This window comes from Trichosurus vulpecula, chromosome 3 (genome assembly GCF_011100635.1).
Source record: "Trichosurus vulpecula isolate mTriVul1 chromosome 3, mTriVul1.pri, whole genome shotgun sequence".
NCBI classification, from domain to species: domain Eukaryota; kingdom Metazoa; phylum Chordata; class Mammalia; order Diprotodontia; family Phalangeridae; genus Trichosurus; species Trichosurus vulpecula.
The window spans coordinates 81,385,724-81,411,275 of NC_050575.1; the positions used below are offsets into that span (position 1 = coordinate 81,385,724).

The 25,552-nt window shown below is 40.6% G+C and overlaps 1 protein-coding gene across 2 annotated transcripts in view; it reads right to left on the reverse strand.

Annotated features, from left to right (window-relative positions):
* Positions 1 to 5,850: 5,850 nt before the first annotated feature.
* The window catches only part of LOC118843287 (rho GTPase-activating protein 7-like), a 111,468-nt gene continuing 91,766 nt past the window's right edge, over positions 5,851 to 25,552 (reverse strand). For both annotated transcript variants that reach the window (XM_036750852.1, XM_036750851.1), the window contains exons 9-14: positions 18,156 to 18,381; positions 13,848 to 13,962; positions 11,832 to 12,023; positions 11,112 to 11,329; positions 8,627 to 8,800; positions 5,851 to 6,466 (exon numbers count right to left, since the gene is read on the reverse strand). In XM_036750852.1, coding sequence (XP_036606747.1) covers positions 6,361 to 6,466; positions 8,627 to 8,800; positions 11,112 to 11,329; positions 11,832 to 12,023; positions 13,848 to 13,962; positions 18,156 to 18,381 — 1,031 coding nt within the window. In that variant the 3' untranslated portion in view covers positions 5,851 to 6,360. The remainder of the gene's footprint in view (positions 6,467 to 8,626; positions 8,801 to 11,111; positions 11,330 to 11,831; positions 12,024 to 13,847; positions 13,963 to 18,155; positions 18,382 to 25,552) is intronic.

Here is a 25,552-nt window from a genome sequence, read left to right on the forward strand (position 1 = left end):
GAAGCCCTGGTCCCAGCAAGACAGAAATATAACTAGGCTCCTATCAGTACCAGGGAATCCAGAGGAGTCCAAGCTTCTTGATGGAGATGGTTAGATAGTAAGGGCATGATAACCAGATTGCTGGGAAGTGTTTGTTCAGCCAATAAGTTCATCTGTAGTATGATAAATCTGCTTAGATTGGTTGTTTTGACCCAACTGAATAATTGTTTTCATGTAGTCTGGTTGAGGATAAATATAGTAGGGTTTTGCCTTCCCACACCCAACTTATTAAAAGGATGCGGGCAATTCCAAACTATTGGCCTCATAGGAGCATTTCCTCTGTGCTTTGTTGAAATTTGTGTTTGATACATGCTTCAATTTATATTGACTTTTCCTTTGTGGTTCAGTATGTTGGCAAAACATCTAGTCCATTTAGTCAGTCCATTCAAATAATCAGGCAGTTCAAGGGGAGAAAATCATATAAGCAAACTGGCATTACAGAGAAAAAAAATTAGTGGCTATTTGATGAGTTAGGATTGTTAGGCCTAGCCTTAAGTTTGTATGTGGGATGAGCTTCATTTTATCATTATTATGTTTTTTACATTACCCTTCGTTGTTTTTGCTCTGTATCCCCAGTGTGGTTTGCTAACTTTCTCAGCTCTCATTTTCCTAATTATATAGTGCTATGTGAGATTCTAAAGAAGGAAATGATAAATAAGTGATCCAATAAGTGATTGTGTGATATTTTTTTTTCTTTTCTCTCTGAAGGTCTTAACCCTAGAGGAAACGAAAATTGTTCAGCTTTCAGTCAATTTAGGTTACAAATGACTGCATCTTCTTTGACAAAATACTAGATGACAGGGACAAACAGCTGCTTCTAATGCCTTAAGTAGGCTATGGTAATACATATGACATAAATTGAAATTGAAAGTGGGCTGATGTCTGTCCATTGTTCTGAGGCATTTGATCTAATTTGTAAGCTGTTTTAAAAAGTCCCTAGAAATATGTAAAGTATCAGGCTTTCTTTGTGTAGTTTTCCCTGAGAATGTTAGTATTAAATATGAGGAAAATCTCAGCTGGCTCCCAGCGGAGCTATTTAGGTTTCTTATTTCAAACTATATTAGGACGTGCTTCAGACCAGATAATTAGTATTGCCTTATTATGAATGGCATAGTTAAGCGATAATTCAGCCACTTAGACAGGAACCTCACTTCTTTATGATTATGATCATTTCTGATATTCATCGCTTACTTTCTTCTCTGGATCCCTAATTTTGTAATAGGGATGGAGAAAGAGAGGGAATAATTATTTCTATAGCACCTACTATGCACCAAGCACTGTGCTTTACAAATATTTTTCATTTATCTTATTTAATAAAAAGCAATAGCTTTGTATGGCACAAATGAGCAGTGAGTCTGAAGGGACCTCAGAGGTCACCCAGTCCAAATTGTACCTGAACAACAATCCCCTCTGTCACATTACTGACAGTTGATCATTCAGTTGATCATTTCTGTAGGGAGGGGGAACGTACTAATTACTGAGCTGATTCATTCCTTTTCCAGATAGCTCTAACTGTTGGGAAACTTTTTTCCTTACATTGAGCATAAATCTGCTTCTCATCAACTTCTACATTTTGTTCCTAATTCTGCCTTTTGGAGTCAAGTAGGGACCATTCTAATCCCTCTTCCACGTGATATTCCTTTAGACTTGAAGACAGCCACTAAAAGGATCACAGTTTAACAGCTGTAAGTGACCTCAGAGGTCATTTAGTTCAACATATTCCTGGAAACTTTTTTTTTTAAATAGGCTAAGCATCCTTAGTTCCTTCAACTCATCCTTGTATGATGTTATCTTGAGTCACATCTTTGGGGGCAGCTAGATGGAAAGCTGGACTTGAATTCAAAATATGCCTCAGTCACTTAACTGTGTCATTGACCCCCCCCCCCCACCTTCCCCACCCAGGAAGTCATTTAACTTGTCTCAGATTCAGTTTCTTATCTGTAAAAATGAGTATAACAACAACATATACATTACAGAATTGTTGTCAGTATCAAATGAGATAATATATGTAAAATTACTTTTTTTTTTTTTTTTTGGTCAGGGCAGTTGGGGTTAAGTGACTTGCCCAAGGTCACACAGCGAGTACATGTGTCAAGTGTCTGAGGCCGGATTTGAACTCAGGTCCTTCTGACTCCAGGGCCGGTGCTCTACTGACTGCGCCACCTAGCTGCCCTGTAAAATTACTTTTTATATGTAAAATTATTTGCAAACCTTAAAGTACCACACAAATGTTAGCTATTATTACTACTACTATTATCACCTCCTGTTTACCTTCTGTATGCATTTCATCTTGTCAGTGGTACCCCAAACTGAATACCGTACCCTAGATGAATATGGCAGGACTATTACTTGCTTTATGAAGGACAGTGTTTTCATGTCTGCCATGTTACATTATTGATTCACTTGAGTTTGCAGGCCATTAAAACTCCTTTAGCAGCAACTGTTGTCTAACTACATCTCCCTAATTCAGTATTTTTGCAGTAGATTCCTTCAGCCCGAGTATAGGATTTATATATTTATCTATATTAAATTTCATCTTACTAGATTTAGCACATTGTTCTAGCCTGTCAAGATATTTTTAGATACTGATTCTGTTATTCAGCATGTTAGCTATCATTTGCAGCTTTGTGTCATCTTGCAAATTTGATAAATGTTCCATCTGTGCCTTTATCTATGTCATTAATAAAAAACTTTTAAATAGTACAGAGCAAAGGACAAAATCCTGGAACATCCCACTAAAGACCTCCCTCCAACTTAACAATAACCCATTAATGACTATTCTTTGCATTTGATCATTCAATAAGTAACAGATTCCCCTTAGCATGTTATCATCTACCCTATATCTTTCCATTTGTCCACATGGGTATCCTAAGACATGGTCAAATTCCTTGCAGAAATCAAGGCATATTATATATAAAGTCATACTTGAGTTGAACTTGAAAAAAAATCTAGACGTTTTAGTGGATTGTGAGTTCAAACGCCAAACGCCAAATGCCATGGCAGCCCACATTCTCCCTTGCCCCGCCCCCCTAAAAAAAACCCTCCAAAACTAATGCAATCTTAGGCTGAATTGAAAAGTGTAGTATAAAAACATAGAGCTGTTGTATTTAGCTCTGGTCAGATCCCATCTAGAGTATCGCATTTGGTGTTAGGTATCTTAAGAGAGTAATCAAGATGGTGGTAGGGCTGGACACCATGTTATATGAGTATTTGTTGAAGTGACTAAGAATATTTGGCTTTCAGAAGGGAAAACTTAAGGGTCTTTGAAGGACTTTGTGTGGAAGAGGGCATGGCCTTGCTCTGCTTGACTCCAGAAGAAATTAAGGTCTAACTTTGCAAATTTAGGTTATAGAGAAGCAAATTAGGCTTTGTAACAGCTGCCCAAAAGTGAACTGAATCACCTCAGGGGGCAGTTAGAGGAGGACCTAGGAGGCCCTAGAGGTCTTCAAACAGAGACTTGATGACCACTTGCTGGGAATATAGTAAAGGAGATCACTTTGCTATGTTCAGGTTGTACTAAATGTACATTCAATTCTTGAGATTCATTGTTGACCAGTGTCATAGCAGACTGCCTGCAGAGAATAGAAATAGAAGAGTGATTTCTTATCAATGTTGAGGTTTTTCAGATCTTCCTTGTTGTGGGCGACATTGTCTTAATGACTAGAGGTCTTCCTGAATGAGACCCACAGTTATTCCAAAGCTAGCTACAGCTGGAAAAACAAAGTGGATGACAAATGCATCTTTCCCTGATTTATACCTGCAGTTAGATAGGTAGTCAGTTGGGTTAAACCATATGCAGGGTTATTATTCGGAGTTATATATGAATGAGAGGTGTCACGGATGAACAGTGAACTGGGCCCAGAACTGAATAGATTAGTACTTTTGCAATTTTGTAGTGTTTTCAATGATGCCAAACAGCTCACTGTCACAAAATCCTCTTTTTAATACCAGTATTATCCCAGTAATATTATATGGATGTAAATCATGGAACACCATGATTGCAGAAGAATCTAAATTTTAGAGACATGTATGACTAGAAAAGATCTGTATGTGATAGTGAATGGTTATATATCAAGAGTACAGAAAACCTGAGTGTTATATCCATAGAACAGTGAAAGGACCATATGAAGGCCTTTAGAATATTGGGTAGATCTTCTATGGAGGATTTTGCAGAAAAATGTGAACATCTCATAAAATTGAAAATGAGCTCTGTACCATGAGACCACGGATTCATCAACAGAATGAAGTCTGAAAATGGGAATTGTATAACTGAAAGGTTATTCAGAGTTCATGGGATCATTAAATGTCACAGTATTCCTCTGAGCTAAAACTGGAGTAATTTCTTAATATGTATGCATGTACAAAAAATTTCCTGAACACTTTTTGGCAAAATTACCAGATGTCCCATATTTACCTTAAATGAACTCTAAGACTTCAAATAGGCCTTTGATTTTTCCTTGCCTCCAGTGACATTGCCATGACCCTATTTGTGTCCTCATCTGTCATTTATGCCATCTAAGAATTAACGGGCTGCTTATAAGTAAGAATGTGCCAGTCTGATATCAGATAACTCCAAATGATTCCATTGACTTCTCTATGTCCTCAGTTGTATCCTCGCTTCACCTCTTTGCAGTCTAAAAATGTACTAGCTTGTAGGAAAAAATGAGAAATATCTCAGTTTGACCCCAGATTATTAAATAAACTGACACCCTAGGATTCATATGAGCCCTCATCTGAACTTTCTAATTATTCTCTCTGCTTTGTAAATTCCACAGGAGTAGACATTCCATCTTCATTATCTTTGCATTTCCTCTAGTGCTTTGCATATGAATGAATGAACTCACAGAACCTATCTTTCCTCCTAAACTTAATTTTCACTAATCTTCTTGTCTTGAAGAGTTTTGAAGGTAAAAGCTCAATTGGACTAAGAGATATATATTTGAATTCAATAACTTATGACATTATTAACGTTTCTCTGACACTAATGAACTCCTCTACCTATACTTTTTCCATAAATTTGGTTTTCACTGAACTATTAATTTAAAATAGGGAGGGAGCTCTCAGTGAGGAGCTTCCTCTACCCTCTAATCTGGCATTTTGCCCAAGGCACTAAGGTATTAGGTGCCCATCCATAGCCTCTCTCTCCAGTCTTGTAAATTCTCTTGATCCTTTTTCCTGAATTATCCAATGAGGTTTCAAAAGCCAAATGAATAGGCCTGTTAACTTTTTTTTAAATTGTTCATTATATATCGTAGGCCGACTTCCTTACACCAGTTTATTGATTTTGATGAAACAAAGCAGTGTTATGCAATAGCCACACTCAAAGTAGCAGTGATAATTTCTTACTTGAATATTGTGTCACATATAGATGGCATTGTCCTTATCTATCATACAAATCACATGGAGATGATATGCTCCTTTAATCTCCCTGGCTTTATGGCAAATTGTTACTGGAAGTTGTTCATCCTTCGTTCTCAAAGGGGACCGATGACATGAGAAAGGTGGTGTCTTTACTTGCAAGCGAATTGGATCTAAGTGAGGCAGAGCTGTGCAAAGCCATCAGCCTCACTTTCTCCTCCAGAGTCACTGGAGTCCAGTGGTAAGACAAAGGTCAGGATGGCTGGCGTTGGTCCTAGATGCAGTGTGGGATGTCTTGGCCTCTTTAAGCTAAGATCTTTCTCAGGTCTCATGCTGGAAGTTATTAGTTTGTGCCAGTAGATCCTTTTTATATGTTTTCTGACTTCTAACAAAAATTTTCTTCTTTCTTTCAATTTTCCTTCCTTTTTAAAGTACTACACTCTTACATGACTGTCAATTTATTAACAAACTTTATTATTAACAGTGTTTTATACTACAAAACAATTTAACAGTCTTATAGACAACTCATCTTAAAATGTATTATATCCTTTAAGTTTTTCTGTCTACTCTCTCCACGCTAAAAACAAATTTTTTTACAGCAATTTGTACAAATCTTTTTTTAAAATATAGTTACATACAACTTTACATTATTAAAAAAAATCAGCAAATCTAGGTAATCACTCAAGTTTTTAATAACTTACTGCACAGCATAGGTTTAAACCATCACTTTAACTACTTCTGGGATGTTAAGATTAGGTTTTTATACAAATAGTTTGGCCTTTAACGTCCTCCTAGCCAGAGTCTCTCCAAGAACAGCTTTTTCTTATGCAATTATATTCCTTTAGACACTGATTATCAGTTGTTTTAAAAACAGCATTCCATTGTTCAAATATTTCTAAACGTGGCCGAAAGGCACAGCAGTTAATTGCACCTCAACTACAGCTCTGGCTTCAGATTTTGGGCTTATTTGACATCTGAATTCGAAGATTGAAAAGAGTCTTTTAATCTGAGCAATTCAGCTGCGCACATGTGCCCGAAAACATTCCTGTACCATTTAGAAGTCCGGCCTCTGCAAAGCAACAAGAATTAAATTAGGTTCCAGGCATTAATATGGAGAGGGGGAGTCTTTAACTCTGAAGAAAGAGTCAGAGAATAGGAAAGGAAAGGAGGAACCAAAAAGAAACAGCACTTATGTGTAAATGTAAAATGTAAAAGCAATTCCCTCTACCTCAGATACATTTAGTGACCTTGGTCCTGTGAGTTGCTAACCCTGATTCTGAGGAGCCTTCTCAAAAGAGTTCGTTAGAAAAACTGAGTTGAATACTTACTGAGGAAGCTGTGAAATCCAACTATTTGATCTACCTAAGGATGAGTGACTTCTGTTTTTGTCTCCTTGCTGAATGGGTTATTTTCCAATCTATTGTGTTTTCTCAGTTTACAAAGAATGCTAGGACCTAGAGGGCTGAGTTCCAGCTAATGGAAATGAATCAACAAATTCTCATTATGTCTTGAGGTAAGTGGAAAAGAGGAAGAAAGATTGGATAAAATCTCCTTGAACTAGCCCTACCATCAAATTCCACCTCTATTTCCTTTTTCTGCAGTCTCTCACAGGGATTCCATCCTTCCTTTGCTTATTGAATAAAATACTACCTCCTTAGCTTGGCATTCAGGGCTGTCCTTTACAGCCTTATCTCACATTAACTCCCTTCCATGGTCCAGGCAAAATGGCCTACTCTCCATGCTCAGGCTTGCCTTTTATCATAGTATTCTCTATATCTGAAATGACTTTCCTTTCCTATTCATTTCTGTCTGTTATCCTTGCTCAAATGCCACATCCTTTGTTAAATCGTTTCTGAAATCCTTGCAGATGGTACATACTCTCTTAAGACTTTACAGACATTTATAAAATTATAGTTTACTGTGGATTTTATATCCTTTTACTAGGTTGTAAGCTTCAGTAGGACAGGAAAGTACTCTACCTTAATCTTTCTATTTCCCATAGTGCCCTACATATTGTTGGTACTTAATAAGTGATTGTTAAATTGAATTAAGTTTTTAGGGACCAATTACTAAATATTTATTTCCAAATCACTGAATGTCAGAAAATGAAAGTGACTTTAAGCAATTATCAAGTCCTATTCATTTTACAGATTTTTTTAAAAAAGTCATCCCGCGAGTAAGAATGACTGACTTGCCCAAGGTAACTTACTAGTGAGTAAGTGGCAGAAGCAGAATTAAAACCTAGGCCTTTCCTGACTCCTATTCATTTAAGAAAATTTTCCTTTGGGTATAAACTAAATTACTTGAGGCCACAGACCTTTTTTTGTATCATCTTTAGGGGCAGAAGATGCTCAATAAATATTTGTTTGACGGAATTCCCTGTTGACAGTCAATCCCCAGCCAGCTTGGGTAGCCACTCAACAGAAAGTAACTCTGAAGTGTAGAATGGTTGTGATCCACAATCATCTGATCTGTGGTACAGTGGAAAGAATGCTGGCTTTGCCATAAGATAACCTCGTTTTGAATCCAGGACCTTGGTTAAGTCAGTTTGCCTCAGTGGGGCTTGTTTCTTCCTCTATAAAATGGGGGGGGGGTTGAACTTATTTGACCACTTAGGTCTCCTTAGGCTCTAATTCTGTAACCTAAATACTCCTCTGACCTTTAAACAAACAACTAGTGCTTAATATATATCAAAAATTACAACCTTAGCTTCAGAGAAATAGGCCCTAATTTCTTCCATATACCTTCCATAATAGTGGCCAGGAGAGGAAATACCAACTGGATGAGTGCTAAAAACTTATGCTTAATATTTCCTCTGGTACGCTCCAGGTCCCCTTAAATATTTTAGATTGTAATGCAAACGAACTCTTCAGAAGTTGGAGTGTTTTTTTAAAAATAGTTGTATTTAATAGACCTCTGTGGTATTTATCTTTTGAGAACTGGCATTTCCTTTAAACAAAAAAGTATTCTAGTTATGAGACTTAACTGATCCTAGAGCCCTCACCCCACGCTCATAATTGTTTGCCATCACTAAAGGTCCACACTTAGTGAAGTAGAGACCTAATTCACAGAAGTTCCTTCCTCTTTAAGACTGTAGGAGCAGTCTTCTAAAGTGAGCGATGGAGAAATTTCTCCAAAGCCGAGAGGGAAGGGAAGGGATATGCTTAAGTAAATCTCATTCACTAACACCATCCAAGTACTGTCTTAATGACAAGAGGTCCACTCATACCTGGTATCTTTCCTGCAGACATGAGTCACTCGAGATTTTTCAGGTCCCACCATTTCAATCAGATACTGGCACAGGATGACCTCTCCCAAGACCCCATGCAGTTCAGCAGCTTCACACCACACAGAGGTTGCAGCTATAACATAGCTATTACTCTGGGGGTATGACTTCCAGGTTCTAAAGAACAAAGAAACAGAGTTTGAGCTCCCAGTCTGGGGCATAGAAAAAAAGAAGCACTGTAAATATGTACAGCAAAAATGTCAGCTCTATTTGTCCAGTCAAGAATTCTGGGGCATTTAAGAATAGGTTGTGGGGACACATTATAATACCACTCCATCTCACCTATATCAAAAGTTAACTTTCTCTTTAAAATCCCTAATCTAATGCAAATGAAGTAAACTTCGTTTTACATTTTAATTAGTTATATTTTTAGCCTGTAGTATCTTTTAGGATAATAAATTCTCTAAGTTTACTGCCTGCTCAGTAAAGCGAGACTTTTGTTCCAAAACAATCTCCTTCAAGAAGGCCTCCTACTTCTAGTATTCCAAAATTCTGTGAACAATAGCTAATACTAATCCTCATCCTTTTACTTTCTGTACTTTTCATTATTTCATAGACATGGAATGTCTATGAAATTTTCCAGCCTAAGGAGTCCTAATCTTTTTAATTTGTCCTCATGTCCAGCCAACTATTGATATGCCCCAAGACCTTGGACAGAGCACTTCCCCTCTCTTCTGGATTTCAGCTTTCTATGAAAAAATTGAAGCCATTCACCTAAAACTCCTTCTTTTCTCCTCTTTATCTCATATCACCCATTTGCCTTCTGCTACTATCTCTTCCTTCATGCCTGTCTTACATGCATAAGTGATCCCATTCCATCCCATCTTTTCCAAAATTTTGATTGCCTCCTATATCATCCCCTCTCCCTCACTTATCTTCAATCTCTCTTTGCATACTGGCTGCTTCCCTACTGCCTACAGACATGCCCATGTCTCCCTATCCTGAAAAACCCTTCACTCAATCTCCAATATTGTCCCGCATCTCTCCTGACTTTTAAGGCTAAATTTCTTGAAAAGGCTGTCTAGCATACATGCCTCAGTCTTTGTTCTCTTTCTCTTCTTTACAGTCTGACTGTCAACCTCATCATTCAATCCACACTGCTTGCTCTAAAGTTACTAATGATGTCTCAGTTGCCAAATCTAATGGCCTTTTCTCATTCTTCATCTTTGCTGACCTCTCTGCTCCCTTTCACATGATTGATCACCCTCATCTCTTTGATACTCTTTTTTTTCTCTAGGTTTTCATGACTCTACTCCCTCCTGGTTCTGCTCCTATCCATCTGACCTCTCCTCCTCAGTCTTATTTATCCAGGTCATCTCCACTATCCATAGGTGTTCTCTAGGGCTCTGTCTTGGGCTCTCTTCTCCCTCAGGACTATACTGTTTCATTTGGTGATATCATCAGCTCCCATGGATTCAATCATCAACTTTGTTTATCCATCCCTAATCTCTCTGCTAACCTCCAGTCCAATATCTTCAACTGCCTATTGAACATCTCAAACTGATTGGCTGTAGACATCTTAAATGCAACATATCCAAAAATGAACTCATCTTTTCCCCAAAACCCTTTGCCCTTCCAAACTTCTCTATTACTGTTGAGGGTGACTCCACCTCACAACTGTCATCTTCATTTCCTTACTCTCACCTTCCAATCTGTTGTGAAGTCCTGTTGATTTTAATTTAGTAAGATCTCTTGTACATCTCCTCTCCTCTGTTACCTCCAATACCACCCTGGTGCAAGCCCTCATCACCTCATGCCTGGACTGTTGCAGTAGCCTGCTGGTTGATCTCTCTGCCCCAAGTCTTTCCCAACTCTAGTTCATCATCCACTCAGCTGTCAATGGAATAATCTTCCTAAAGCATAGTTACCACCTCACTCAACAAACTCCAGTGGCTCCCTATCACCTCCAGGATCAAATATAAAATCCTCTATTTGGCATTCAGAGTCTTCCAGTCCAGTGACATTGGCCTCCTTGCTATTATTCCCATAAGATACTCCATCTCCTGACCGGGCATTTTCACTAGCTGTCCCTTATGCTTGGAATGCTCTCACCTCTGCCCCTTGGCTTCCTTCAAATCCTAGATAAAATCTTACCTTTTATAGGAAGCCTTTCCTGGTCCCTCCTAATTCTAGTACCTTCCCTTTCTTGATTATTTCCAATGTTTCCTCTCTGTAGCTTGTGTGTACATAGTTATTCGCATCTCTCCCCATTAGAAAGCTCAAGAGCTGACAGTATCTTTTACCTTTCTTTGTATCCCTAGTACTTAGCATGGTGCCTCGCACATATTAGGCATAATCAATGCCTAATTCCCCCTCACCCTCCAGCCCAAGCACTTAACACATTTTTAATGACTAATCGAACTTCATCCATACCGCAACAAGCTCAGGGCAAGAAAGGGTGGACAGAGCTGGCTTCATCAATCCTCACCTCAGCACCACGTATTCCTGGGCAGGTAGCGGGGTCATGCTTTTCACTGTGTAGTGATAAATATCAGCCTCCTCGTTCAGTACCTCTAGGACAATGGCCTGCTGCAGAGTGTGGTCCCAGGACAGCTGTGCTCTAAGCACACGTTGAAAGATAGCCTGGGGGGCAGCATGAACATCGACGGAGGCTTTCCAAAGTAGTAAGTGAGAGTTTTCTTCCACCTGTGAGTAGGGCAGTGGGGAGGAAACAGAGACAAGATGATTTTGAAAGCATATAATCAAGAGTTAACCATTTCAGACTTCAAACTGATTAGTCTCCTTTTAAGGTCACCTCATCTGTTCATGTGCACAAATTAAAAACTCAAATTTATATGGTGCTCCATAGTTTACGAGGTGCTTTCTGATTCTCACAACAATCCTGTAAAGAAAGTAGTACTTCCATTTTACAGACTAAGTTAACAGTGTTTCCTGTAGTACTTTCTCCAGGGGGATTCTAGGACATAAGACCCTTGAAAACACCAGATTATAGCATGGGGAGGGATGTCTTGGAGGTGTGCTGCCACTCCACTAGTTCTTCCACCTTCCTCCTCTTCCCCACCATTACATTCAGAAAAGGGGAAAATGTAAGATCAAGGAAATGATAGAGCAAAACACTCCAATGTATCCTCAGATATTTCTTAAGATCCTCTGAGCCACTTAGGACAACCCTTAGACTGAAGCCTACCTTTTTGTTGGCCACTTCCACATTCTCTAGGCAAAAGCGGCTAGCCCAGGTTCGGAACTTGTCCTTGGCATCTCGAAGCAGGTCCTGAATGGACTTCTCCACAGATTTCAATACCACTGAATGACTGACCAGGCTTTTTTCAGGGACTGGGGGCTGCTGGCACCTGTTGGATTCCAAGTAACTCATGGGCAGCTGCATGGGGTGAAGTAAAGGAAGAACAAGGTCACTGCCTTGTTGTCACCATCATCATACCCTACCATCTGCCCCCTCACTTGTTTTATTTACATTTCAAATAGTACTTGGCAATTTAGATTTATTTAGTATAGATCCTCAACTAAAAAATGTTATAGATTTACATGTGAGGCTTTGTGATTTGTAAAATGATTTCACATAGATTGTCATCCTCACAACAACTCTATGAATTGGCAAAGTGGATCTTATTATTGCCTTTCATCAATGAGAAAACTAGCTTCTGGGGCACCAGGAGGTGAAGTAGCTCAACGGAGATCACAAAGCTAGTTGGCAGAATTAGGACAAGAATGCACATTTGCTTTCTCGTGTGATCTTCTTTCCCACCCCTAGGCTGCTTCTCTAGAGGAGAGTGGAGGGGGTGATCCTCGAGGACCCATTCCATCTCTGTGCCATCCCGCCACTCTGAGGCATCCCGTTCTTCTTGCTTATTCAAACTCCACTCATCTTTCAAGGTGCAATTCAAGTTCTACGAAGCCTGTCTTAACTGTTCTCATTCATTTAATAAGTGTTTATGAATAAAACAAAGTCTGTGTCCTAAGGGAACTTACAGACTATGGGGGCGGATGGTATGAACTGGAAGACCTATAACACCATAGGCTAAGCAGCCACAGTCACTTCTGATCCAAACAGTATACTTAATATCTATACCCCACACCAGTATTATGATTTTTTTCATTCCTATAAGTCTCTTCCCCTCTGGACCAGAAGGTCCCAGAGGGCAGGAGTTGCATCATATCTCTGTGCTCCTCACAGGGCTTGCTTTATGATACCTGTTGAATTGAATTCTTATTCCACAACTCTGCTTTAATACACTTCATAAATGCTTGGTGAATGGATGAAGCTTTACTAAAGAGACTCTGTTGAGCTAATGTGATGCCATAGACTCTGTCCCTGCCCCGCCATGGCTAAAAGAACAAGGCAGGGGCTGACTCAGACCAAGAAGGGATATCATGTCACCAGGTTAAAAAGCTTCAGCCCATTATAGAACAGCTAGACAGTAAAGCACAATCAAGGACATGATGGCCTGGGATGAGGAGATAGATTTCTATCCAACCATCCCAGGCATTGTATCTATATTCACCACACGCTGTCTCTGGGACTGAGACAGGACAAATAATGTTCCACTTAAAAGATGACAAAACTGAGGCCCAGGGAGGTTGAGCCGCAGAGAAAGGTAAGAGTGGAGCTGGGCCTAGGACTCAGTTCTCCCAATTTCCAAATCCAAGGTGTGTGCCGTGGGGCCTGCAGGCCATGTGTGGTCTGAACCAGATTCAAATGTAATTGGGAAATATTTAACCAAATCAAAGTGTAATGAAACATAGTAAATATGCAACCACAAGGATCTTTATATATGGATCAGTGACCCCTGTTCTACTTCAGTTTGACACTCTCAATTTACACTACACCTTGTAAGCACACACATACACGAGGAGGGCCGTGAAGTTGAAAATTGGACATACACACTCATCCCGAGCTTCCCTCAAATCATGGCCCTCCTGCCGTCTCTCTTCTCAACCCCTGGAATGGACCAGCTCTTCTTATGCTGTAAAAATGGTCACCCCTCCCCAAGGTCTTGGTCTCATGATCTGAGTCCAGGTCCAATACAGCCTTTAAGGCAGGCTCAGCACACTGCTGCTTGTAGCTGTGCACTTAAACAAGGCTTTCTGAATGTGGACACCCTGTCCTAGGCCTAGTGGCACCTGGAAGAGGATAGGTTTGGTGTTCTTGAAGGTGTTTTTTTTCTGCTAGCAAGTACTGCCGTACCTGAAAGAGCTGGTGGCATTCTGCTATCATGTGTGCCAGGCCCTGGGTGGCGGCCAGGTTCTCACTTAAGTCCCTCTGATCAGGTTTGCCCACGTTGTATTTCCTCTGACTGCACCTGGGAGAAAACAGGGAGGTGTGGAGGCCTTTAGAAGACCCCCCAACCGGTAGGTGACCCTGAGACATCACCCTGCCCCCTTACCTCAAGCCTTATTAATAGTCTAACTACGCTGGGCAGAGGGAAACAGTGTAGAAAAGTTGCTTTTACATGAAACTCAGGTATAGCAAGAGGGGGAGAAGTCTCTAAGTTATGGGGGGGGGTCAAGAATTTTTGAACTGGAAGGGGTCTTAGTGGTCATTTAACCCCCCTTATTTTACAGATGAGGAAATTTAAGACCCAAAACTTAATAGTGACTCTTACCAAAGGTAAAACAAACAAGTGACAGAGATAAGATTTGAACCTGGGGCTTCTGACTATAAATCCAACACCCTTCTCACATTGCACTACACTGCCTCCCAACCTCACAGACTATAATAGGACCCATACCAACACTTCACAGAATCTTATTTTAGAGTTGGAAGGAGCCTTATGTTAGAGCTCTCGCCCCATGGACATGAAGGCAACAGATCTTGGCAGGAACCAGACGAACATGAAAAAAAAAAACTGGTATTTTATAAGCCTTTCTTCCCACATAAATGAAGTCCTTCAAATCCTCTTTCCAAAGAACGAGGCTTATTCTGCCTTCTTGAGCAGGCTCAGTGGAGGCTAAGGAGAATGTGTGTGAGGGCAAAGGGCGGAAGCTGCCAGATTTGACTCATGTTCATTCTTAAGCAGTTTCCATTCTTTCCTTTCTCCGGTGACATCACCAAAACTCCCTTTCAATAACATTATCTGGGAGCATTCTTCTGCCTCCTTTACAGATAAGGACTCCACACTAGAGCCCCAGTCCAGGCTGGGGGCCCCTTTGAAGTTTGAGTCCCAAAGTCAACATTAATAACTACTTATCTGAATGTACAGTTCAAAGCCTCTTTCTTTTATAATAAGATAAAAAAAAAACACTCACTATTTGAAGCCATTTCCTGTTGCATGTGGATAAAAACAATCCAAGTCTCAGTTCCTATATACTCTTTCTTCCCCATTGGCCCAGCTACTCCTTCATTCCTGGCCCAAGTTCTACACCAGGAAGACTGCCAGATTTTCTGCCTTTCTTACTTTTTTGCTTGTGTTGACCCTCTCCCTCTGGGGAAGTCTAAAGCAGGATCTATTGGGATGGGGCAGAAGATGGGATGAAAAAATACAGACTAGTTTTCTCTTTTCCCCAGCACTATTTCTTTGCCACTACCTGGAATATCTAACTCTGGGTCCTTTCTCTCAAGTCCTTTCTGGTTCCTTCCAAACCTTACTTGGACATACCTCTCCAGTGCCTCCAGTCCTTTCAAGCCTCTCTTCAATCACCCTTACTCTCCATGTTGGACCCTCCACTAACCACACCTCAAGTCTGAGATCACAGCTAGAAAAGACCTCAGAGGCCTTCTAAGGCAACCCCTTTATCTTGCAAAGATACTGAGTACTAGGGAGCATGAGGGAATCACTCAAGGTCACAGAGGTGATCAGTATTCCAGCCATCCAAACCCAACATTCTTCAAGGCTAGTCTAAGGCCTACTTCCCTTAGAGCTTGTCTCTTCCTATCTGCCATGATGCACCTTTCCTAAACTCTTTCAGCGCTTACGGTTCATGCCACAAACTGGCTCTTGACACCATGACATCATGACATCATTTTATTGTTTTCTCCATACCATATATTGCTATAAGTTCCTTATAAGAAGATACAGTGACTGTGTCTTCTCCTTCTCTTCTCTCTGTGGCCCTCTTAACCCATCTCCAACAACAGTATCGTGCCTATTACTTCACTATAAATACTTTAAAAGACACATGCTTTTACTTTTATGGATGTTCCCCATTACCAGTCAAGATGACAATGCCTTCTGTCTTCCATGGTTAGCAGTTTTGTGAGTTGCTGTGATATTAAAAAAAATCATCATCTAGCCCCCGGTTATAAACCTTTCCAAGTTTAGCTAAGCCGATCCTCTAACAGCAGACCTATAGTCGATCACAGTCTGACAGAATCTGCCAGAACTTGCACTGCACTGGTGTAGCCCTCAAGAACCCAGGATCACCTCTAGGCCATGATGAAGCATCAGAAGAGGACTGTAGCAGAGACTTAGAACATAAGAGATGCTTTTAAAAAGCTACCCAATTTCTACAGCCACTCTCATGCTAGTTTACTACATGACTGTGGATAACTCCATCTTTTTGCTTCAGTTTCATAATTGCCCCATGTTTAATCTATGATTATTGTAAGGCTCAAATCCAGGAAGCTGGGCTCTTACATGAATCCTAAGTGCTCTGAAGTGTTTTATAAGATACCACACAATATAAGAGATTACCATGAGTATTATTATAAAGAGTAGCATAGTCTCTGCCCTAGGAGAGCTGAAAGCCTCACCCAATTAGATATAAAAAAATGATGATGGAGGAAGGCCAAAAGGAAAGATAATATGAAAAATATCATCCCCTCAGGGAAGCTGTTCTGTGGTTTGACAAATCTACTCCATCAGAATCTTTTTTTTGATCCTCTGCTGGGGTCCTCTCCAAAACTATACTGTAGGTCTGACCAACACTGGTACTCAGTATACACGGATCATCTACTTTTGGAGTCTTTTTCAGAAGCAGTCAGGCAGCAGCCTTCTGTGTAGAGGAGACGAGATAAAAAGTTCACTGGATGACCCGTCCAGATCTAGATTCCCCAAAAGCTTAGAATTCCAGGGCTGGAAGGATCATCTGGTCCATCCATTTCATTTTGAGGCCCTAGGGTGAGTGACTTATTCGAGGTTACTTGGTATGGAAGTGTTCATGGCCTGGCTACATTTAGAATTCAACTCTCTGACTCCCAGGTCAATGTTCTTTTCACTACATCATAATCCCTTTCTCCTCCTCCTGTTTCTCCTGCTTCTAGATAAATAACATGGACATTAACCATTGAGGTAATGTGCTACATTTTCCTTTTTAGAAATAGTTTCTAGATAGAACAATCTGTAAACATGAGTTTTTTTTCAAATTTTCATCACCTAGGTTTGTTTTGCAGAGGTAAAATGGCTTTATGGAAGAATTCATGAAGCCTGCCCCAGATTTACCAGTCCCAATCCTCTAGCCATAGAGAACCATCAAATCTTAACATTCTGAGAGACTGAGAAGTCTGGTTTAGCCCATACCTGAACAATTAATATCCACTACAACATTCCTGATAAATCCAGTTTCTACCCCAAATTTTCTAGGGTAGGGAAATCAACTCATCTGCCAAGGCAGCCCATTCCAACTGGGGGAAGCTCTAATTGTTAGGAAGTTATTCGTTACATTGAGCTTACACATGTTTTTCTACAACTTCTACCTATTGCTTCTAGTCCTGCTGTCCAGAGGTCAGCAGGGCCCTTTGAATACTTCAGACAGCTGTCATGCTACCCGTAAGCCTATGGGTTTATCTTCTGAAGAATGAGCATTCTTGGTTTCTTTAAACCATTATCATTTGGCATGACCTCCAGACCCTTCACTTTTCTGGTTATACCCCTCTGGATATCTTCCAACCTAAGAACATCTTTGTTAAAATGTCCTGCCTGAAATTAAAGAATAATCATGATGTCAATAGACTAGGGCAGTATACATGTATTACTCTACCTCTTCTTTAGAGAGTTCTTAGCCTAAGGACACACATAGCCTTTAGGCTGTCATATCACACTATTGACTCATTTGGAGCTTACAATCTACTAAAAATTAGCCAGATCTTTCTCACAGGAATTGTTATCTAGCTATGACTCTCCTACCTTGTGCTTTATACAATTGACTACTAATTCCATGAACCCAAGCATGGGGCCTTACATTGATACCTATTAAATCTCATTTTCTTAGACTGTTCATTTTTCTAGCCTGTTGAAATTCTTTTGGATCCTTCCTGAAAGAGCTCCATTTTTGCCCCTTTTCATGCCACTCCCAGCCCCATGCACTCCCATAAGGTGCATTAAGGCTGAGAGAATATCACTGTGCTCCTGGCAGAGATATATTCCAAGCTTTCCCCAATGAAAACCAAACTACCAGTAGAAAGAGGCAGACTTTGGTCAACTGAATTTAGATCCGTTATTTGATTTCTTTTGGGGCCCACTGTCTGATATGGAGTCCCCTGGTTCATTAACTGAAGATTCCCTAGACTACAATTCTTTCATTTGTGCCAATAGGAGGATGTGGAATATAGGAATACCTGGAAGGCGTGGGATTGTCTGGCCGAAAGGAAGTGAGGGAAGTGAGATGGAAAAGGGATGGGGCGAGGCAGACGGCAATGTTGGTGGGAGTCATCTGGTTCTCCTCCACAAAGCTTACGACATCTCGGAGAAAGAAGAGAAGGATGATCAAGGCTTCTCGGTTTTCATCTGGAAGTAGGAGAATGGCAGCTTGTACAGCATTAAACTGTTCTTCTTTAGGCAGATCTGGAAGGGAAAGAGAGAAGAGATTCTGTCGAGGGAACAAGAGGGGCCATGGAAAAATCAATGGTCAGAAGGTGCGCCTGCCTGGAGTAAAATATTATTCATGCCATTTGATTTCTTCTTTAACATCAGAGGCCATTGTCTCTGAACCTACCATACTCAGCTTGGCAAAAGACCTTATTTATACCTTTTACCATTAAGACTTTGTGGGATTGCATAGTTACCATGGCATGATGAAGACTGGAAGAACTCGAGTCCTAGCCCAGCTTCCTTTAACCCTCTGCTTCCCATTATCAGTTAGGGTAAATGAGTCATCAAGCATTTATTAAGTGCTTACTATGTGCCAGGCACTAGGCTAAGGACTAGGGATATGAAGAAAGGCAAAAACATGGTATCTGCTCTCACATCCTAATGGGGGAAACAACATGAAAATTACTATGTATGTACAAGATATACACAGAGCAGATGGAAGGGAGATACAGGGGAGAGACAGGGAAAGGCCTTTTAAAGAAGGTAGGATTTAAGTCTTGAGGGAATACAGAAAGCCCGAGTGAAGAGGGAGAATATAACAGGCATGGGGGCAGCCAGTGAAAAGGCACTTAGGACTTGGGAGATGGAGTTGTGTAAGACATAGCAAATAGGATAGTGTCACTTGATCGTAAGACTATGTAAAAAGGAGTGAAGTTTATGAAGAGTGGAAAGGTAAAAAGAGGGTCAGATTGTAAATGGCTTTAAATTTGATCATGGGAGTAATAGGGAGTCTCTGGAGTTTATTGAAAGGGGGTGGGCAGAGTATGGAGCATGATCAGGCCTGAATTTTAGGAGTATCACTTTGGCCACTGAGTGGAGTATGAAATAGAGTGGGAAGAGACTTGGGGCAGAGAGAGTGTCCAGAATGCTAATACAATAGTCCACACATAGGAGGGCCTGCTTAGGGTGGGAATTACTTAAGGAAGGAGAAGGGGCCATCTACCAGAAATGTTGCAAAGGTAAAAACAAGATTTAACAATGTATTAGATGCGTGAGGTGAATTTGAGTGACAGGTTAAGGATGACTCGTTGCAAGACTAAGAAGATGGTTGTACCCTCAAGTAATAAGAACATTTGAAGGAGAGGAGGATGTGAGGGGAAAGCAATGAGTTCTGTTTTGGACATGCTAGGTTTGAGATACCTCTGGGACATCCCATTCAAGATGTCCAACAGACACTTAGGGATATGACACTGGAGCCTAGGAGAGAGGTTAGGGCTAGATAAATAGGATCTCAGAATCATCTACATAAAGATCCTAACTGAGCCTATGAGAGCAGATATGGCTAAGGAGACAGGATAGAGGGAGAAGAGAAGGAAGTCTAGGACAGAACTTTGGGGGCCAGAATCATTATTAGTAGGAGTCACCTGGAGGAAGATCCAGCAAAGGAGACCTGAGAAGAAGTAGTTAGCCAGGTAAGAGGAGAACCGGAAGAGAACAGCATCAGTCTGGAGGACGTGGTTTTAATAGTGTCAAAGAGTGCTGTTCAAGAAGCATGAGGATTGAGAAAAGGCTATTACATTGGCAATTAGGAGATTATTGTGATTTATGAGAGAGTGGTTTCAATTGAGTCATCATGTCAGAAGCCAGACTTCAGGGATTTTAGAAGAGGAAGTGGAGGTACAAATATGGATGGTTTTTTCCAAGGAATTTAGCAATGCAGGGGAGGAGTGATACTGGATTATAGGTAGCAGGGATGGTTGGGAGATGGAGTTGTGTAAGACATAGCAAATAGGATAGGGAGACATGGGCATGTTTATATAGTATGTGGGGAGCAATGGGAAGGTTGAGGAAGAATGAAAGGTCTAAAAAAGCTGTCGTCACAAGTGGTGGGAGAGTGAGTCAATTAGGGATGTATAAATGGATTGCTTTGCCACAGTGAGGTGGTGTTGTGGTTTGTGGAGGTTTGCCCTTCCCTACAAGAGTGAAGGGGAAGAAAGGAGAAGACAACAGAGAAAACAAGGGGTGAAAGTTGACTGAGAAGGAAGAATTGATGGAGGTTTACCCCTAAACACTAATATCATGGATTCAATTATCATCTAAAAATATAAAAACAGCTATATTTACAAAGATTATTGTGTAAATTACACAGATTAGAGGCACATATAGCATTTGGTATGACCATCCCTGTGTGGTTCCTGAGGTACATTGGATTAGGTTGTGTGACTTGAAAACAACTAAAGAACTAGGAGATTAGAGTCTCTGAGGGAACAGCAGCATGAAAGTTGAAATCCCCAGGAGTTAGGGAGGAGAGGAAGACAGTACTGAACTTCTTGAGAAAGAAGGGAGAATGATGTTGGGGGCTGGTAAAGAAGAACAACTGTGATTTGGATTGGGTCATAAGTTTTGGCAGAAGGTACTTCAGAGGAGGAAAGGTTGCTGAGGGACAGGCACAAAGGGAGAGTCTGAAGTAGCAGTAGGGAGCAAGGAGTATTCTGACTTTCCTGGGTGGGCATCTCCATTCTCTCTCTGATCTTCAATTTCCTTCCTATCTACTGGTTCTTTCCATGCTACTTACAAATAGGACTCTGTCTCTCCAACTGTTAAAAATGAAAAAAAACTTTGCTTCATCCCACTATCTCCACTTATGATTATCTAATATACTTCCCCTCCCCCATTTCTCAGTAATCCTTGAGAAAGCCATCTGTTCTAATTGCCTACATTTTCTCTTCTCTCTCTAGCTTCTGATTTCATCATTCATCTACTGAAACTGCTCTGACCTACATTACTAATGATCTCTTAATTGCCAAATATAATGGCCTTTTTTCAATTATCCTTGACTCCTCTGCAGCCTTTGACATGATTAATGCTCCTCTTCCCTTGGATACTCTCCCCTCCCTAGGTTTTCATGAGACTTCTCTCTCCAGGTTTTCCTCCTACTCGTGTGACTGCTACTTCTCAGTCTCACTTATTGTTTTTTATTCCAGGTCATGCCCACTAAACCTGGATGTCCCCTAAGACTCTGCCCTGGGCCTTCTTTTCTTCTCCTTCTATAACATCTTTCTTAGGGATCTCATCAGTTCTCATTGGTTTGATTATCTTTATGCAGACGATTCTCTGATCTATATACCCAGCCCAAATCTCTCTCTGGGACTCCAGTTTTCACAACACCAACTGTCCATTGGACATCTCAAACTCAGCATGTCCAAAATAGGACTCACCATCTTTCCCTAAAACCCTCCCCCTTCCCAACTTTCCTATTACTGTCAAGGGCACCACCCTGCCCCCAGTCACTCACTTTTGTGACCTTAGTGTCACTCTCAATGTCTCACACAAACTCATCCCACACTCCACTCTGCTGTCAGATTTTGTTTTTACCTTCATAGCATTTCTTATCTATGTCCCCTTCTCTCCACTTACGTAACCACCACTGCAGCGCGGGCTGTCATCACCTCTCATCTGGACTACCATAGGTGCCTTCTGCTTGGTGTCCCTGCCTCTAAACTTTTCTCCATTCAGCTGCCAACGTGATTTTGCTAAAGCCCAAGACAGTCCATGTTACCCTTCCTTCTTCCCTTCCTCCTCCCCTTCCACAACTCCAGTGGTTCCCTATGACCTCCAATATAAAGTCTTCAGTTTTATATGTAAAGTCCTTCACAGCCAGGCCCCTTCCTACCTTTCCAGTCTTCCTATACTTCTCTCCCCTCCATATACTCCAAGGTCTCATGACACTGGTGTCCCTACCTGGAATGCTGTCCCAACTCCACTCTACTAATGCGCTTCCCTGGCTTCCTTCAAAACTCAACTCAAATCTCACCTTCAGACCTTTCCCTCCCTCTTTTTCAAACCCAATGGTAGTGTCATCTCTCTGATATCACCTGAGATACTCTAAATATATCTTCATATATACGTAGTTATTTACATCTTGTATTACCCATTACAATTTGAGTTCCTTGAGGGCAGAGGCCATGTTTTTGCCTTTGTGTCTATCTCTAGTCTTTAGCATTCTCCTTAGTACAGAGAAATTAATTAATAAATGTTGGTTGACTTTTTTGTTTCCTTTTTTTAATAATGGATGGCCCTTTGGGAGGGGGAAAGGAGGCCATATGTTGGCAAATGTAGGTGATATATTAAAAATCAGTAAAGATTGTTTTTAAAAAGTCAGAAGAATCTCTGAAAAAGAACCATAATTCTCACCATATCATTCCTCCCCACCCCCAATTCCATCAAACTCCCCCCTCCACCTCGTGCCCTGGCCCCATACAAGTGTTTGTAACTGTGAGACAGCGAGGACCTCCTTTCAGGTATTCCTCCCTTGGTTCCAGTCCTGCTCTCGTTCACATTCTTCCTCCTAAACTCCACTGAAGCAAAGTGAGTATCTCCACTGACCTGTCCATCTGCACTCTCCTAGACTTCCTCTGAAGGAAGAAACATGCTGAAGTCAAAGAGGGAAGAACTGAGATGGCACCTGAAGTGTCTGACAGGAAAAGAGCCAAGCAGAGACTTCTCTCTGACTAAAACGGGAAGTGACTAGAACGAATTATCCTTGTGGAAATTATTCTACTCTCAGTCCTACCTTCCTCTGTTATTAGGCAATGTATGCTTGGAGAGGGCAAATGTTTTTCAGCTAAGCTTTAATCAGGCATAATTGGGATTGGCAAAATTGCTGCATAAAAATATGAACCCCCCTTCCTCAAGCCAAACACAGAAGGAATCATTTCTGGATTATGCAATATTCCCCTCCATTAGAATGGATAATCAAGACCTAATTTCCCTCTATATTTTCACTAATCCAATCCCTCAGTGTTGAAAATACTGATGAGGAGGCAGGTTGGCATAGTAGAAGTAGCAGTGTCTCTCAGGTCAAAGGAACTGTGTTCAAATCCAGCTTCTAATACTACTTCTGGTACCTTGGGCAAGTCAATTATCCCCTCAGGATCTTACCTTCCACATCTACTAAAAATATTTTGGAGGGTAGTTCAGAAGCAGACACAGACAAGCAAAGAAATGTTAGTACTAGCATATTCAATTTAATGCTTATTAAAAGGAACAAGCTATATGCAGTGGATCATGGCTTCATATATAACTCCCATATTTTTTGTCTTCTTTGTGTGTGGAAATTGATTGTTTTCTAGCTCATAACAATTAAAAAAAATTAATGAGTGAATTCCAGTAGATGGCCCCTAATGGTCAACCCCCTTCCAACTCTAGATCTATGGTCCTACAATAAAAGAAAACCCTAAATGTGGAGGTGGGGAGAATCAAGGCATAGGAAGCCCTCTTTCTTCAGCCCAGGCTTCGTCACCATAGAGCTAGCCTGACACAACAAGGAATCCTTAAGACTCTTTGCCCATGAAAAGACTGAGGTGGGGGCCTACAGGCACAGAATGTTGCACAACCTATAAAACAGGATTGCTATGTCAGATGGTTTGGCTTAATTGTTTTTCTTTGTCTTTAAACAAACAATTTTTCCACTTTATTTTCTTCATACAAATCAGACCATTTTATGTTACATAACTTTGATGTGAATATTTAAGTGATGTCAGTTGATTTAATGTACTTGTATTGGGGGAGTTGGAGTACTCCTTGCTCTCCACTGCCACTTCTAAGTTCTCCCTCTATTACTATCATTTAGTAACCTGCATTGTGTGAGAAAATTTTTTTCTATAGAGATCTAATGTAAAACATTTGAACGTTTTTGGGGGTCATATACTGTTTGCATACCATCTTCCTATCCAGAATTTTTTATTTGCAGAGGGCTGAAAATTATTCACTGGAGGATTATGTAAGGTATGCTGCCTTTGTATGTGAACAGTTTGGTTGCTGAGAGATGCAAAAAGAGAAAATCTATATAAGGAAAACTGATCAAACCAGCATGAGAAGAAACAGACTCTCAGATAAAATGTTGAATGGTACAAATAAAAAACTGCCTGTCAGGCTGTGGGGAAAACCCACACATTTATGCCCAGTTGGTGGAGCTGTGGATTGGTCCAGCCATTCTGGAGAGCAATTTGGACCTATGCCCCAGAAGTTACCGCATTGTAAATGCCCTTGGATCCAGAAGTGCCACTATTAGCCCCAAAGAGATCAAAGATATAGGAAAAAGCTCTACAGATATAAAACTAAGGAGATACCCATCAACTGGATATGACTAAACAAATGGTGGCACGTGAATAAAATGAAATGCTATTGTGCTGTAATAGCAACTAGAATTTATATAGCACCTACTGTGCTCTAGGCAGCCTGACAATAAGCATGTTACAAATATTATCTCACTGGGTCCTTACAACCACCTCCAGAAGTAGGCGCTATTATGATCCCCATTTTACAGTTGAAGAAACTGGCAAAGAGAGGTTAAATGGCTTGCTCAGGATCACTCAGCTGATAAGCGTCCCACCTCACTGCCTCATGATGAAAGAGACTGCTTCAGAGAAACCTAGAGATATCTTATGGACAGATGCAGAGTGAAGTGAGCAGAACCAGGAAAACAATTTATACAATAACATGTATGAAGAAAAACACATTCCACAAGACCAATGATGAAGCATGTTATTGCCTACTTCCTGACAGAGAGGTGATAGACTCAAGGGACCTTTTCTTTTCTTTTTTTTTTTTTGGACATGAGCAATGTGAGAATTTGCTTTGCCTGACCATGCATATTTGTTACAAGGATTTTCTTTACCGTATTAAAAAAAGGAACTGTCTCTTGGTTGAATGTATTGAGAGAACATGTTTGAAGGCGAAGGAATGACTGGAATAATGATGGCTTCAGGGCATTATGGTCTCACAGATCATTTGCATATGTCTGTTTCTAGAGTTTTGAAGGTTATAACTGAAAAAAATCACAAATCAAATAATGGGGGACCATGCTAAGATTACATAAGAACTGTTGGGTTCATACCTGACAGAAAGGTGGATTTCTTGAGTTTTACCTCATAAAGTAAAGATGAGTCACTGACCACCAGGAGGCTCTGATTTGAGGCATTGGACGATATAAGAAGCCAGACAAGAAGCTATAGGAAGAGATAGAAAAAGCAGGAGATTAAGCTGAATGCAGGAAGAGTCACCAAGAAGCAAGGGACAAAAGACACAGAAGACTTCCAGATCAGACAGCTAACTTTCAAACTACTTTGATTCAAACTAGCTTGATGATTGGAAGAGAGGCTTGAAAGCCAGACAGCTAACTTTTCAAGCTACTTTGATAGGA